The 17,862-nt window shown below is 32.0% G+C and overlaps 1 protein-coding gene across 1 annotated transcript; it reads right to left on the bottom strand.

The window, feature by feature from the left end:
• Window positions 1-9,580: 9,580 nt before the first annotated feature.
• On the bottom strand, window positions 9,581-16,102 carry LOC100255544 (perakine reductase). Its single transcript, XM_010661584.3, has 7 exons — window positions 15,867-16,102; window positions 14,789-14,956; window positions 11,518-11,724; window positions 11,201-11,373; window positions 10,776-10,872; window positions 10,459-10,612; window positions 9,581-10,113 (listed from the first exon to the last, which is right to left on the bottom strand). The coding sequence occupies exons 1-7, from the start codon at window positions 15,930-15,932 to the stop codon at window positions 9,935-9,937; spliced, it is 1,044 nt and encodes a 347-aa protein (XP_010659886.1). The 5' UTR covers window positions 15,933-16,102; the 3' UTR covers window positions 9,581-9,934.
• Window positions 16,103-17,862: the final 1,760 nt, after the last annotated feature.

The raw sequence follows: 17,862 nt of genomic DNA on the forward strand, positions 1-17,862 counted from the left end.
TGTTTTTCTTGAGACATTTCATTTTCATCTTTGTTCATTATCATTTACCGTGCTTTTTGAAAGGAAAACCCGTTGACCTATATATTTTTGGTAGCAAACACTACCCATATTCTCTATCAGTCTCCTACCAATCTTGCTGTAATATCCATATTCTCTATCAATCTTCTACTACCAATCTCAGTGGTAATTTACACCTCACACATACCTCTTGTAACCTGTATATAATACAATGAATCACAAAGAAATAAATAGGCTCTTATTTTCCTATTCTTTCTATAAACCTAACACGGTATCGGAGCCATACTTGCTATAAGCAATCTTTGCACAGCATGTCCAACAACCTTCATCATCATTCCATTTTTTTTTTCTCTCTATTCATAGTTGTGAATCATGGCTGATGAATTTTCTTCATTATCTGCAAATCCTATAGTTCTCACTATAGGAAACACTCTCTCATCTCAACCAACCACCCTCATCTCCATCAATGTTGCCACACAAATGCCATTTAAACTCAGCAAAATGAATTATGCATCTTGGAGAGCCCAATTCACTAATCTTCTATTTGGATATGATCTGTTGGGCTTCCTCGATGGCACAACTCCTTGTCCTCTTGAAACCATCCTACAATATGGTTTTATAGCACCTATCTCCAATCCCGACTGCAAGTTATGGAAACGACAGGATCATCTCATTCTCCATGCCATTCTTGCATCAGTCACATAGGTTGTTGCCCCACTTGTCTCCTCTGCAACAACTTCTCATGAAGCATGGAAGAAACTGGAGACCACCTTTGTAAACCGATCACGAACCAGAATGCTTAGTTTATGTAATATTCTGATGAAGACAACAAAGGGTTCTCAATCCATTGCTAAATACATGCAGACCATCAAAATCATTACCGATGATCTTGTTCTCATGGGCTATCCTCTCAGTGAAGATGAAATTATCCTCCATGTTCTCAATGGGTTGGGCAATGATTTTAAAGAAATTAGTGCTACCATTCAAGCCAGAGACTCACCAATGACATTCGAAGAACTTCATAACAAATTGCAGGATCAAGAAACTCTTTTGAAGCAAGATGACACCAACATGGAAACTCCACCAATCACTGCTCAGTTTCATCACAAATTCTCTAATCATAAAGGAAATAGTGAAAAATCTGGTGGACATCCGAGAGACAATTTCAACAACAAATGATCAACCAGTAACTTCGACAATAGAAATATCTTTGATAGTTAGAGAAAAAAATATTGTTCAAGGTAATAAGAAATTCTCCAATCAAGGAAATCACCATCCCTAATAGCATTTCAATTCTTCTCAATATTATTGGCGTCCCAACAATGGTACCAATCAATGCTGAATTATTTGTCAACTATGTGACAAAGCTGGCCACAGTGCCAAGGTTTTTCGTTCCCGACCACCACCACACTTCTCACCTCAAGCCAACTACATGGCTAGGGATCAAGCCAACGACAGTGACACTTGGATAGTTGACTCGGGTGCCTCTCATCACATCACTTTGGATCTTCAAAATCTTTCACTACACTCTGATTATGGTGGTAATGAGGACATTATGATTGGCGATGGTAATGGCATTCCTATAACTCATGTCGATTCCATCACAATCGAAGCACCCACAACCACTTTTTCACTTGACAATGTTTTGTGTGCACCCTTAATTAAAAAAAACTTCTTTATGTTTCTCAATTTTTCCATCAAAATAACACATCTATTGAATTTTTTCCTGATTGTTTTACTGTGAAGGATTTGAGCACAGGGGCATCCTTGGTGCGAGGCTAGAATAAAGGAAATGTCTACGAGTGGCCAACGTCATCCACAACCAAACCACATGTCTTTCTCACCAACAAACCCACCATGAAGTCTTGACATTGTTGTCTTGGTCACCTCTCATCTCAAGTCCTGACCAAGCTAGTTTCTACTCAAGCTCTACTTGTGTCTGCACCTCGTATCTTCTTTTCTCATTGTGACTCTTGCCTTAGTAATAAAAGTCACAAATTGCCTTTTGGCGCCTCATCAATTTTGTATACTAGGCCATTAGATATTATTTACACAGATGTTTGGGGTTTTGCACCAATAATTTCATATGATCATTATCGTTATTATGTGATTTTTGTGGACTATTTTACAAAATATACATGGCTCTATCCACTTAAACATAAATCTGATGTCACTTCTATCTTTGAATGTTTCAAAACTATTGTAGAAAATTACTTTGCAACCACCATACAAACAATTTATTTTGATGGTGGTGGAGAGTATCAAAGTCTCAGTCATGTCCTTTCTCATTTTGGTATTCAACATCTTAAGTCACTACCTCATACACCCTAAGTCGTTGGTACAACAAAACGTAAACATCGTCATGTGGTTAAAACTGGACTTGTTCTTCTCCATCATGCGTCAATACCACTTTACTTTTGGACTTTTGCATTCCAAACAGCAACCTATCTTATTAATAGGCTGCCAACTCCAATTTTGGGTCACTAATCTCCTTTTGAAAACTTTTCAAGAAACATCCCAACTACACAAAATTGCAAGTATTTGGATGCTTGTGTTATCCCTAGCTTCGTCCCTACACGTCTCACAAACTTGATCCTCATTCTCGTCCTTGTGTGTTCATTGGTTACTCTTTAGAACATAATGCTTATCTTTGATTTGATCATGTGTCCCATAAACTCTTTGTCTCCCATCATGTTGAATTTGTGGAATCATAATTCCCTTTCCATAATATCTCATTAAAGGTAGATAGGGTTGCAAACACAAGCCTCTCCCGTTGGTCTCTCCTTGACCAACCCACCCACTTTCCAATTTTGCATACCCATATATCCTCATCTCATTCACCAAACACATACCCACCACACATAACTCACTATCCAACTAATGACTTGGTTCACTCAAACTCCACTTTTTTGTCTCGTACCAATGTTGGCCACTTGCATGACTCCTCACAGGTAAGTCAGTCCCCCAATTCTCCTTTATTATATCCCTCTCACCAAAACAACTCCTTCTCACACCATGGTCACAACATGATTACCAAAGCCAAAAATAATATTTTTAAACCCAAACAAATTCTCAATTTGAGTGCCACCACCCCATCATCCAATGAGTCCTTTGAACCCAAAACTGTCTCCCAAGCCCTAAAAATTTCTTATTGGTGACAAGCAATGAGTGAGGAATTTGATGCCCTAGTTAGTAACTCTACATGGACCCTTGTTCCTCCTAACCCCACACAAAAAATTGTTGGGTGCAAGTGGATTTTTCGTATTAAACAGAACCCTGATGGCTCAGTAATGCGATATAAACTCGCCTTGTTGCTAAAGGCTTTCATCAAAGACCTAGAATCGATTTCTCAGACACTTTTAGTCCAGTGGTCAAGCCAACAACAATTCGAATCCTTCTTCACTTAGCTGCCACTTATGGTTGGGTTTTACGTCAATTGGATGTAAACAATGCAATTTTGCAGGGGACTTTAACTGAAGATGTTTTTATGCAGCAACCACAAGGATTTTGTGATCCTTGATTCCCACAGCATGTTTTCAAATTGCAGAAAACTATCTATGGTCTTCTTCAGGCACCACGTGCATGGTACACAAAACTCCAAAATTTCTTACTATCGATTGGGTTCATCATCTCCAAGTCTGACAGCTCACTCTTCATCCCTCGCCAAAAAGAGTTGACTGTGTTCCTTCTTGTTTATGTTGATGACATCATCATCACTGGCACCTCCTTTCAACAGGTCCAACGATTTATTACCACCCCGACTCATCGTTTTTGCCTAAAAGATCTCGATCATTTGGCATACTTCTTTAGAGTTGAAGCCATACATACTTCCTCCAACCTTTTCCTTTCTCAGTACAAGTACATTTGTGACCTACTAGAGAAACATAATATGCTTGGTGCTAATGCAATTTCCACTCCGATCTCTTCCACTATGCCCCTTAAGTTGCATGATGGGGCCCCTCTAGCTGATCCCATTAAATACCGTCAAGTCATTGGTTCTATGCAGTATCTCTCTCTCACTCACTCAACCTAATATCTCTTTTGCAATGAACAAGATATCTTAGTTCATGCACTGCCCATCCACTACTCATTGGTCTGTAGTTAAGAGGGTTTTTCGGTATCTCAAAGGCACTATTCATCTTGGCTATTGCTTTAAAAACACTCACCACTCACTCTCCATGCCTTTATAGACGCTGATTGGACGGGAAACTTTGATGATTGCACTTCCACATCAACATATGTCGTGTTTCTTGGGTGTAACCCAATTAGTTGGAGCTTTAAGAAACAAAAAATAGTGGCTCAATCCTACACTGAAGTGGAATATCGGGTTGTTGCTACCACCACAGTTGAAATCAATTGGGTGCAGAACCTACTTTATGAACTTCAAGCCCAATCTCCCTCTACTCCAACAATTTACTACGACAATGTGGGTGCTACATATGTGTGTACCAATACTGTATTTCATTCTCGCATGAAACACATTGCCATTGATTTCCCCTTTGTTCGTGATCAAGTGTCCAAGAAGTTGCTACATGTTTCTCATATTCATACTTCTGACCAACTCGCTGACTCTCTCACAAAGCCCCTACCTCGCTTTCAGTTTTTAAATCATTGTTCCAAGATTGACATCCAAGATGGAAGCTCAATCTTGCGGGGGCATGAAAGGAAAACCCGTTGACCTATAAATTTTTGGTAGCAAACACTACCCATATTCTCTATCAATCTCCTACCAATCTTGCTGTAATATCCATATTCTCTATCAATCTTCTACTACCAATCTTGGTGGTAATTTATAACTCACACATACCTCTTGTAGCCTGTATATAATACAATGAATCACAAAGGAATAAACAAGCTCTTATTTTCCTATTCTTTCTATAAACCTAACACTTTCTTCAAATTGCTCTATTTTGCTTCATGGGAGTTTTTGGTTTCTGTGCTCGTGGAAGACAGTGGAATTTCTTTTGGGTAGTAAGGTTTGAGAAACTGAAAGGAGAAGGAAGGTACTAATGGAAGAAAACAGCAATTGTGAGAACCATGGGATTTGTGAAGAGAATAGGTTACACAGTTGAATGACAAAAAATGAGAGCAAATGTGTAAGATGCAGCCATGGAACTCAGTGCCTTTGATTTTGGTGCGCCTTAATGGAGAAATCAATTTATGTTTTTTAATTTTTTTTTTTTTTAATGAGAGAACTCACATGTGTTTGTTAATACAAGAATTGCATCTAAAATTTCAAGGGATTAATGCAAGGAATTCAATGCCATTGAATTGGGTTTATTGTTGAAATTTTAATGGAAATGGGTTGAAGTTTTGGTGGCTAAGTATATGATGAGATTAATGGTGTTTTAGTGGTTGCATGGGGATGGGTTTTGTGGCTGTTCTATGGTTGAATATTTTAAAAATAAATCAATAAGTTCAAATGGTTGTATATGGAGAAGTTAATGGCTGAAAATTCCAAGTGATTTCCATGGGGTTTAAGTGACTGTGTAATGGAACTTTCATTGGCTGGATATTTATATGGAAATTTATAGATCAAATGGGTGCATGTGGTGGGTAGTTGGTGTTTTTTTCTTTGGTTTTTTGAAATTCAAGGTTGAATATTCAAGGCATTTGTGGGGCAAAGTGTATGTGCATGAAAGATTTCATGGATGAAAATCCCTACGTGCATGGCCATTCTCTTATGCATCTTTTTAAAACCCTTTTGTCTCATCTCCTTAATTTTTTATCCTTGCTTCCAAAAATTGATTCAAAAGTTCAATTTTCAAATAATTTTAACTCTTCAACATTTTTTTTTTATTCTTCCTTAGCCATCTTTAGGTCTCAAAAACCTAATTTTAAAAAGGCTTTTGCTACCATTTTCCTCTCGGCATGCATCTTTTCTTATTTTATTTTATTTTAATAAATTTGCTTCTATTTTCTCTCTAGCAAGCATCTTTCACAAATTTTCTTGTTTTTTTTTTTTTAATAAATTTTTTATTTTCTCAATTTTTAAGCAAACATAAACAAATTCTATAACCCCAAAGATGATAGGATTTATGAAATTAATTCATGCAAAAATAAAAATTGGGCTTTGATGGGGCCTAACATATGAGATTTTCTTGTTTGTTGATTGATTGTTTTGCTTGATTGACTTTGCCCTACTCCATGACATTCATGCAATTATTTTGTATTAGTTCACTACCCTTGCTTCCATGATAGCACATTATTAATTCGCTACTCAGGTACACATCTTATTTTTTCTCATTTGTTTACTCACTTTCCATTGCGTACTTTAGTCATAGAACATCTTTGATCATTCTTTGGTATCTACAATTAATCAATCAATTGTCACACTTGTCTTAACTTATTTAGTAGAGACCCATTTTTTTAGGGGCTTAGAGGGGTGCTACGACTTATCAATCAAGTAACCAGACCCCCGGACCCAACTCGGTTTCTTGTAAACCTGTTTTTCCTTTAGGAGTCACATCACATTTAAAGTTTTTCTTTCTTATTTTGTTTTCTCTTTAAAAATAAAACAAAAATAAGTGGCGACTTCAAAAAATTTCTAAAAATCAAAAATAAAATTTTCACAAATAAAAAATGAGTCATGCCATTGAGTAGGAACACATTGTGAAAAATGTAGGTTCACAAATGCATAAAAGATGTTGAATACTACAATAAATCACATATTTAGTTGCAAATTTAGCTAATAGTTTAGAAATTGCTACAAAATAATTTCATTGCAATTTTAAAAACACACAACTAATTATTGTCGTTTTAACTGTAATATCGTCTTAGCAAGTAAATAACAAGTATTTAGTCATAGTATTTATTGTCACAAATTTAAAATACTATTGTCATAAAAGGTATAAAATTGCCTCAAAAATGTAGAATTTAGTGATGATATTTATTGTTATTAATTAACATGAACCTTCTGTATTAATAATATGTCACCACTAAAATTATACATTTAGTTACTATAAAATATCACCACTAAGTGTATCAACAATTTATCACTACTATAAGTATGTATTTATCAACAATATTTTGACAATACATTTATAATTTGAGTTATAATTATCTCTTATAATTAAAAATTTATTTTTAATCTTAATTATATATTAGTGGTAAAAATGTACTTCTGATTACTATAATGATTGTCATTAATTGAATATATTTAATTTTATTTATATATCAAACTAAACTTTAACTACAATTATATGTCACTACTAAGAAAAATTTGTAACCTTTTGATGGTCTCGAAGAAGTACATTCTATTGGTTGGTTCATGATTGTCCCTAATTCAATATGATATATATAACAAAAAAAAATGAAGATAATTTACTTATTTGCTTCAAGTTTTATTCTAAGTATTTCAAAAAATATATTTTAAAATAAATGAATTAACTTAAATTTTATAAGAATTATAAAAAATTATCCTAAATATAATGTTTATAAAATTCTTCTTTTACAAATTCAATATATATATGGATTATTTTTCATCTTTGATAAAATTTTATAAGAATTATAAAATTTTATTTTGAATATAAATTTTGGTTAATATATTTTATTACTAGTTTAACACATAAATAAATATAGAGATTATATATATTATCGCTTCAACATTTATCCTAAATATTTAGAATTAAATCTTTAACAATAAAATTCGACTAAAAGTTTGACAATGTTTATAAAATTATTTTGTTATAACTTTGTTAAAAATAATAACATTGTATTGTTTTTAGTGATGACATTGTATTTTTCACTTAAAATAATAACATCTCTTAGTGTCTATTATTGGAATCATTATTTTTTTTTTGTCATAAAATATAAGTATTTAACAAGATCTCAAAGTTATTACTAGAAAAACTTCAAAGTAAATTTTTTAATGATAAGTTATAAGTTGTGTTTGCAATAATTGTCGCCAAAATAAAATATTAGCAAAAATAAATTATATTTATCAATAATTCATTTTCATATATTTCATACATCAACAAATTAATAAATATTTTTTTGTTCTAATATTAATAGTGTCATTGAATAATCATTTTTTTGTCACTAAAAGTATCAAGGTGAATAGAATATTTTTAATGACAACATTATAATTTTGCCACATAATATTAATATTTATCGGTATTTTGATAATTAGTGACAACAACATTACTATCACAAAAAAAAAAAAAAAAAATCTATGTAACATTAGTGATTATCAAATAATAGTTGTTATTAAATCATTTTCCTTCCAAATTGTTGGAGATCGAACTTTGACACTAATGAATTAGTGGCAAAACTTTTTTCCAATATTTGTGTTGTCATTGAATATAGTTATAAAAATACTTTTAGTGATAACAATATATTTATATTAATAAAAATAGGGTTTTGGAGGTGAGATTTGAAATATGACTAAAACTCTTGTCAAGTCATTTTTCTTATAGTGGTAGTTTATTAATATTATAACCTTTTACACTTGGAAGTATGGTTTTAGATTCTTGGATGTCATTATCAAAGCAAAAACTAATTACTCCATTAGAGAAGAGCACTAGTCCTACTTTACTAACACTTAACAAAATAACATATGAGTGGAAGTCTTTTAAGTATTTTTCGTAAAAGTATTTCATCAGAAAATATTTTTAAGAGAATTACTTATCAAATATTTATTCAAAAAAATGGTTTTACAAAATTTTGAAAGTATTTTCTAATTTTTTGTCAAAAACCTTGATATTTTTTTGAAAACATTTTTTAAGTTAAAAGCGCTTCCAAAAATTATTATCAAACAAATTCTAAGTAAAGTTAGCTTCCCTTCACCATTAATAGATTCTCTTAAGGGCCTTTATTTTTTTTCAAAACCTCAATCCGTTGAATTAGAGAATGCACTCTTTTATCAAATTGAGCTTGCTAATATTGTAGATGCTCTATCCTCTATCCTCTATCCTCTCTAAATGTTTCAACCCTCGAAACATTTTTTTACCCTTCTTTTTTCCTCCATTTCCACATGTGAGACCAAAGTATAAGAGCTAAATGTAAGAACTTAAGAGTTGGATTAGAACTTCTGAAATTAAAGATGAGAACATTCACGTAGAAGTTACTTAGATGTTGTTAAAAATATTTGCAGAATTACTTACCAGAAAAATAAATAAATATTTCCAAAGTAAGTCTATATATTTTGTATAAGGGGGTTCCACTTTTTATATAGAATTCATTACTATTTTCTATTTTTAAGACAAAAACAAGAAATATATCGATGTTTAGTTAGTTTTAAGAAATATTTGAAAACACAAAAAACAAGTTAAGAATATTTCAAATTTCCAAACATACTTTTATTCTATAAAACATCAAAAAGTTGCTTTTGAAAACTATTCTTAAAGACAACTTTTTGAGAATTGTTAAATCAAACTCAATAGGAAGAACCCTTTTTTTTATTTTTTATGGCAAGGAACACAACATCAAACCAGAACAGAGCATTCTCCAAAACTTGTCAAGCAGTTGCAGAATAGAAATACCCATATCCCTTTCACCATGTTGCTGGTTTCATACCATGAAAAACTAAGTGGTTGATCCTCCTACTGCCAGATAGAGGAAATGAAATGCAAGTCTCCTGATCTCATCTATAGCATGTTATGCAATCTTTCAGTTACATCACAATCATAGCAAAACAGACAACATCCAACAGCATTGCCCAGTCCTACATTTCCAATATCTCATGATATAAACAGACAGATAAACAAACAGAAACTATATCTCTCTTCATCTGGCTTATGCTGATATGGCTTTGACTATGATTTTCACTCTTGGTCAAAGAGGAAGCCAATGTTGTTCCACATCAGGTTCAACCAAAGATATCTTAATTCCTGTTTTCATACTCATTTATTTAGTCAGTGAGGAAATTATGATTTCAGAATCAGATTGCATACCCAGATACCTCAATTCATTGTCTTCATACTCTTGCACGTGTATTTGCAAACTGCCATAAGGTGCTAGTCAAAACGTCAGGTGCTCTAGCTCCCGCCACCTCAGTCAGTGGTACTGCATCAGATATCTCTTCTAAATCTTCCTTTGTGAGATTCAATCTCAAGGAACCAATATTATCATCAAGATTTTTAATCTTAGTGGTTCCTACATGCATATCAAATGAGGATCAATATAAATATTTCTTAGCCATACATCTCAGAAGCATGTTTTCCAAAAGCAACTTCTAGTGATTTTAGCAATTTGGTAAGTTTATTGTTATTTACTTATTTGGTATAACAGGATAGTCCTGAAGTCCACAGATATATCTATCTGCAGCAGAAAAAACCTATAGCTGTTGTTCAATGGAGAATCAGATTTCATTTTAAAAAAATAGAAAAAGCATATCAACAATCAAGAGACATGAATGATCGATGTTATTGTGAGGACAAGAACAGATGTCCAGTATGTTCTTTAGGTGCTAGGTTGATGAGGAAGAACTAAGTGACTCACCAGGGATAGGTGCCACATTATCCCCTCGACAAAGAACCCAAGCTAGTGCAAGCTGTGCAGGGGTGCATCTGTACTTTTCTGCCAACATCTCCATTTTAGTGTATATGATCTTGTTCTTTTCAAAGTTCTCACCTTGAAACCTAGGAATTGATCTCTGATAAGACAAAAGGTTGGCCATCAGTTCACCATGCTTATTCAGATGTAGCACAAAGGGAAATCTATCAAAACCAACCAGGCCCATAATAATGTTTTTGACGGAAAAATTAGTGCAACAAAAAAGAGTACACAAAAGACTGGAAATAGGTCTGGTTCCACACCAGGAAACTGTTTGCAGGAACATTTTCATCAACAGCCTTGCCACCAAAAAACCCACGTCCAAGAGGACTGTATGGAACTATCCCAATTCCAAGTTCTCTACAAAACATACAGAATATAAGTCTCTCATAGTTAAAAACATATAAAATTGAGTGAAAAGAAAAGACAAATCGGAAATACAGCAGAGGAAAAGATAAATTCAGATAACTGCAGACTATAAGGATTAAGGTCTGAGTGCGAGGAGAAATATGTGATATTTTACCATAAAATTTTGAACATGAAACCAAAATAAGGAATTGGACTTCTAGAAACTTGTTTTTATAAATGGATTTTTGTAACATGGACACGAACATGTAAATAGACAAAAGAAAGCCAAGGATGGACATAGGGAAGAGACAGGTCTAGAACTTAGGATAGAATATGAAACCTGCAAAGAGGGACTATTTCTTCCTCAATATCACGGGTCCAGAGGGACCACTCCATTTGTAAGGCAGTAACTGGATGAACTGCATACGCCCTCCTTATTGTGTCTGGGCTGGCTTCAGATAACCCAATGTACTTAATTTTCTCCTCTTCAACCAACTTTTTAAGCTCCCCCATCTACATTATTGTGGATGTATATTTTTAAGGCATGTGCTAGTGAAATGATTAAAACTTCAAGCAGAACAAAAGATCATAACATTACAAAAATGGTTTGAAAAAACAAAAATTAAATAAAAAAAGAAAATATAATATAACACTCACAGTTTCCTCTATAGGTACTGACTTGTCAATCCTGTGTTGATAATAGAGATCAATGTATTCCACATCAAGACATTTCAGGCTAGCCTCACAACAGGAGCGAACATACTTAGGGGTACCATTCACTATCAAGCCAGTGGCAGGGTCAAAACCAGCATGACCAAATTTGGTGGCCAGCTGGATCTTTTCTCGAGGTAACTCCTTTAATGCCTTCAAGATCCGATATCTATTAAAATTACAAACTACTTTTATGGAAGAAATCAAAAGAATTGATAACAAAACCATACAATGATCTGTTCAACATTTTGATAACAGAAATAGCAGTAGTTACCTGATTGTGTATCAGAGTATTTAATACATAGTTGAAATCACTTGCCTAAGCATGATGATTTTCAATCTCTATTTTATGATTCTGGAAGTGAAATTTATTTATTTATTCATTGTCTATTTATTTATTTTGTGGCTTCCTGTTTCTGTTCTTGCTCCAAGAAAGCATGTTGGAGAACAAATAATATTCAACATCAATATCAGATCTGTGAATTCTACTTCCAAATAGTAAATCACGAGAAAGAGCTACAAGTAACCTAAACACATGCTATAATTCATGTTTTATGGATATATTAAGGCATGCGAAAACATTAAGGCTATATTTGATTCCCAGAAAATCTAAGGTAACCTATAAGGGAAAGCAAATTGAGAGGAAAAGTAGAAGGAAAAAAAATCAATAAATTATTTTTATTTGTTACTTCAAACTAATTTCACTTATTTTAACTCATCCATATAAAGATCAAATAATTTAAAAATGCATAAGTTTCTAACTAGTTTTAATTATATTTAATTTTCTTTACTATTTTCCATGGGACAACCAAACATGAGAAAATCATTTTCCTTAACATTACCTTTCAGGAGCCAGCATAACCTAAAGTATTGAATGATTATATCATGCAGACAAAACCAATAAGTATAAAGACATGAATATCATAGAGAATGCTCAAGGTCATATTTTCTTTCTTTCAAAAATGATCTCCATCAGATTGTATAACCACATTCCTGGCTTCTTTTCCCTGTTTCATAACATCTAGGCTCTATTCATTATAGAGAACTATATTCAAGAGACAAATCAAGAATAGACAGAAAACTACATTCAATAGAAAAATCAAAGAAAAGATAAGATACCATTGTGTTTCAAACAAAGATATGGATTTTTTTTTTTTTTGATGGATTGGGAAGTAAGAATGTAAGTATAAATAGAAAATTACTAAAAGAAGCACAACTTGGCACAAAAGAAGTATAAAAGGCATGCGAAGGCCAAATAAAGAACCTCTATCTACAACTGTCACAGGCCTAAACTATTCACAAACCTAACCAAGAAAAATCATCCACTTCCATTCTGAGATTGGACTATGAAAATATAGGGCATGTTTGAAAACTGTTCTTAGTACAGAAAATAGTTTTTTAATTGCAAAAACATGTTTTTTAAATTTTAGATTAACAACTTTTTAAAAATTGTTTTGAAAACAAGGTGATTTTTTAGAAAAAAAAATTTGAGGTATTTTTCAGTTGTTTGTATAATGTTTTAAGAAACAATTGGAAACACGGAAAATAGGACAGGAGCTTCTGCATTGTACATAAGTGCACAATGCCTAAAAAAATAATAAGCCTAGAAAATTATTTTTATGGTTGAGTTTCAAAACAGAATTTTCTTCTTAAAAACAACTGAGAACTGTTTTTAAGAACTACCCTCAAAAACTTATTTTAAGAACTGTTTTAAAAAACATTGCCAAATGGGGCCTACAGTTTTGAGATGGATTTGAAGCTCCACACTGGCAGAGAGGTTCTGCTGTTTCTATATTTCCAAATGGAAAAAAATGGGTCATCTTTCAGATTTCCTTTCTCCTCTTACCCATAATGCAGTCATGCAATCCAAGTAACACCTAAGGATAAAAATATAGGTTTTCACAAAAATATCGGGAGTTGGATTTTACGGATATATCAAGATATATCAAGAAATATTGATGAAAATATAGACAAAAAATATTATTGGGACTGAAATTGATCAAAACTTCTAGAAAGATTGGGAAAACTCTAAAAAAAATGATAGAAAAAGCAATTATACACATATTGAAGTTATTTTGTTGAAGAAATTGATATATGATAACCACATCATATCAATCTCTCTCTCTCTCTCTCTCTCTCTCGATCTCAATCTCTCTCTCTCCTCATAAAATAGCCACATCTACTTTCCCAACAGAGCTTTATTTACCACCAAGGGCCTTCTAACACCCAAACCACCTTTAAACGATCTAAGAAATGTGAATTTTCCTTTCAGTTGACACAACTCCCCCTTGGAAATCTCTCTCAATCTTTTCAAGTCTATTTTTGCATCTTCATTTGGCTAAAAGCAGAATGGCATTAACTAGATCAAGAGATTAGACAGAGCATAATCTAGATGAGTAACTCTACCAAACTAAGAGAAATATGAACACTCTTGAATGCTTAGGAAAGTCTCTTCTTAAACCTCTGCTCTACAGGGAGTAAGGACTTAAAAAGCTCTCCCAAAGGTAGACCTAGATAATTAGTAGATAGAACCCTACTCTAAAACCCAGCCTAAGAGCTAACCTTTCCGCATTCTCCATCTTCCCATTAGAACAGTCTTACTTTTCTCCAAATTAATCCCGAGCCTTGTAACTGCAGTAAAGACCAACAAAATCTATCTCAGGATAACCATTGCTCACAGTTGGCCGCGTAGAAATTGGTTCCCCTCTTAAAATTTTGGAGTTAGCTTTTCTGATTCATGTCATATTAGACAAATAGTTGAATAACATACCTAACTGACATTACCATAATGACACATCCTGACACAAATAACATCCTCCTTTACCAGATGTGTCTTTGGTTCAAACAAATGGAGCCTAAATATTATGATCAATATCATAGTTTACTTTCTTTCCCCTAAACAGAGTTTCCAAAGATAAATAGAGAACAGTTCGGATTCAATTCAGGCTTTATCCGGAAAGACATAAACCAATTTAAAGAGTATCCATTCTATAACCCGATAAAACAACCATATATTAGACCCATCTAAAGAATTTCTAAAAAATATACTTACTAATGAAGAAAATACCTGAAAACCAATTCTCAGCACAACTTAAAGGAATCAGAAATTTGTTCCAGATAAGGACAAAATAATAATAATAATAATTGTTACAGGTTTTCATAGTTAGTCTAAAGATGTTAGTGGTGTCCTGATGAAACCATGAGAAATTGTAGTTACCTTCCCAATCAAGACTTCATTAGCCTGGGCTCCATAAGCATCTGCTGTATCAAAGAACGTGATTCCTTTACTGAATGCATGCTTGATAATTGCAATACCAACATCGTCAGGGACAGGATTGTTGTAGCCTCCGGACAGTCCCCTACAACCCAACCCCAGCTTTGAGACCTATAAGAAAACGGATGTTTCATTTAAATGAATGAGAAATAAAAACCTCTCCATTTGGGAAGATTTATATAAACATCTATTCTTCCATGATCTCAATGATTATCTATAGGGAATTGATTACATGTTGATGACAATTTGAGGTCTATTAGTTTGCTTAACATTACTAGAACAGGAGCAGATTCTTGTGAGTTCTCTCAGTCTACAGTTATTGGAGTATACAAGATTGTAGCTTGCCCAAAATTTCTTCAAATGTATGACCATAAGCATCAATACAGAAAAGAAAATTAACCAGTACTTAGCTTCTCAAATATGGCCATGAAGATTGGACATCAATTTAAGACTCATATTGGTAGCACACAAGCATGATAAAATACATGGTCCAAAACCATGTTTTTGAGAAAATAGTACATAATATTGAAGTTAAAAGCCACCATATATTGGTGATGCTATGAGCATTGTATTGATCATCATCACCTATTTAAGGCAAAACCTAATATACCCAAATCATATACTCACACATAAGCATTCACCCTATCCTGATCAACCCATTTCTGTTTTCACACCCACATACATGACACTTCCCAAATCAACTCATTTCTGCTTTCATACCCACATTTATGGATAAACCCACATTGCTAATCATGCAGTATCCATCATGTAAGATGCATTCAGATCAATGGCTTCTCTAATCTTAGCACTCTTTCCTGGTGAATGCCATCAGAAACACGTGGCTCCTTTTAGTTACTACTAGCAGAGGATAATCGAGAAATTGAAATGGGTTGCATCTCAAGCAGGTGACTTCCCAGTTTTACCCACGGTTGGAATATGAAGAATACTAAATTGAAAAACAAAATTTTAGATTTTGTTGAAGCAAACGAAATGGATAATGAAGGAAAGAAATGGGGTTTACCTCTAATCCCTGATTTCCCAGTTTCACTCTTGGAAGTTGGACCCCAACCATCTGCAGCTCAGCCATTTTCGCCTTCCTAAAGAGTTCAGGTGAGCTTCTTTTTTCTGTAGAGGGTGATCAGTAGCTCAATAAATTTATAGAGAATGCCAGTCAAATGGACTCTCGCTTAATTTATCAGTGCCTCATACGTGGAGCCGTATGATTTGACAGGTCTATCAACGTGCAGAAATCTCAAAACCACATTAGCTTGGTTGAAAGTCCATGAGCCTGATTGAAATGTTTTTGAAAAACAGTTATTAAAAAACACATATGAAAACCATTCTAAATTATTTTTAAGAATAAAATTTTATTTAAAAAAGTAAATACAAAAAATAGTTTTCTTTCTTTAAAATTTACTTTAAAAAATAAGAGTTTATTGGGTCATGCAATTTAAAACCGATTTTTTGTTTTTAAAAACAAAAAAACAGTTTTTTAAAATTTCTTACACTATTTGACTGGTGTACTCTTGAAACAGTTTTTTAAAATAAAGTGAAATAGAGAATAATTTTTGAAGAATAAATAGAAGTTATTTCACTGAATTTTTAAAAATAAATAGAATATTAAAAAAACCATAAAAAACAAATAAAATTGAACATGATATCATTTCTTTTCTCTCTCTATGATTTAATAATGATACAAAAAATCTTCAAATATAATATTATTTTAAATTACATATGTTTTTCTAAATCTATTTTAACTTCTCTAAAATTTTTCATTAAGAAAATAAATTTTAAATTTGTACTTGATACATAAAATTTATTCATTTTAAAAAATAATTTGAAACTCAAAAACCGATTTAATTAATTCTAATAAGTCATGGAACTCAATAATATTAAAAAGTCATAGACGAAAATTTATTTTAAATGTTTAAGTTAATTTTCTTTATATATATATAAGACTTAATGCATTGATTTATTAATAAGTTTAGTAATTTTCACTAGGTAAATGAACTCCAAATTAAGTAGATTCATTGACAAGTCTAATAATTTTTAAAAGTATTTTGAAACTTAAATAGTGAACGAATTAAAACCAAATATTTATGAACAAAAATTAATTTAGAATGACTATTGTTTTTATTTTGCATTGAATCATTATTTTTAATTTATATGTAATTATAAAACTATTTTCATTTTTAATAAGACTTGAATTAAATTAAATTTATATTATATATATATATATATATATTGAATTTACAATGTTTTTACAAAATCAAAACAAAAAAATTATTTTCAAAAACAATTTATTCAAACAAGTTTTTTGTTTTTTATTTTTAAAAACTATTTGTAATTCTTCACAAGGTTTTCAACAAGAGAAAATGCAGTCTATCTTAACTTCAACTGCAAAGTTAGTTGTGCACATGGATGAAAATTCAAGGAAATTTTGTCAATATTTAGTCGAAAATTTGAAATATTCCTAACCATAAAAAAGATATTTGAATGGAAAAGTTAATCATGTTGTTGATTTTCAACAATATTTGCTAACATAAAACATATACTAAAGCCGCTTTCTCTTATTTTAATAAAAAGGAAAATTCTAGAAGTTAATATACTTTTTAATACATTCTTACAAAATAAAAAATATCCAAATGAAATTTTAATAATAAAAATAAATTTAATTATATTATATTCAAATATTAAAATACATAAAATATTATCATAGTTTTTTAACAAGACTTTTCTTATTTCTTTTACATATTAATTAAATATAATTTTGAGAAGAAAATTATAAATATTTTGGAAATTTATACACATGTAACAATTTCTTTTGTATCTTTGAATACACCCAAATTAAATAAATATCTATAAATATATTTTGAAGTTCTATATACTATTACTTAATATCACAAAATTATATATGTATTATTATTATTTTCAACAAAACAACTTCCATACGTGTATTATTGTTTTGAGTTTCTGTCCAATCGATATTTTTTATTCTTGATATATCATGATATATC

The sequence above is a fragment of the Vitis vinifera genome, chromosome 14 (assembly GCF_030704535.1).
Source record: "Vitis vinifera cultivar Pinot Noir 40024 chromosome 14, ASM3070453v1".
Lineage (NCBI taxonomy): Eukaryota > Viridiplantae > Streptophyta > Magnoliopsida > Vitales > Vitaceae > Vitis > Vitis vinifera.

Bases quoted from the DNA above. Each gene is read 5' to 3' on its own strand.
- LOC100255544 (XM_010661584.3), bottom strand. From the start codon at position 15,932: ATGGCTGAGCTGCAGATGGTTGGGGTCCAACTTCCAAGAGTGAAACTG. The intron at 11,374-11,517 runs GTGAGTGTTATA...ACAATAATGTAG, and splicing joins CAGTACCTATAGAGGAAACT to ATGGGGGAGCTTAAAAAGTT. The intron at 10,114-10,458 runs GTGAGTCACTTA...ATATGCATGTAG, and splicing joins TAATGTGGCACCTATCCCTG to GAACCACTAAGATTAAAAAT.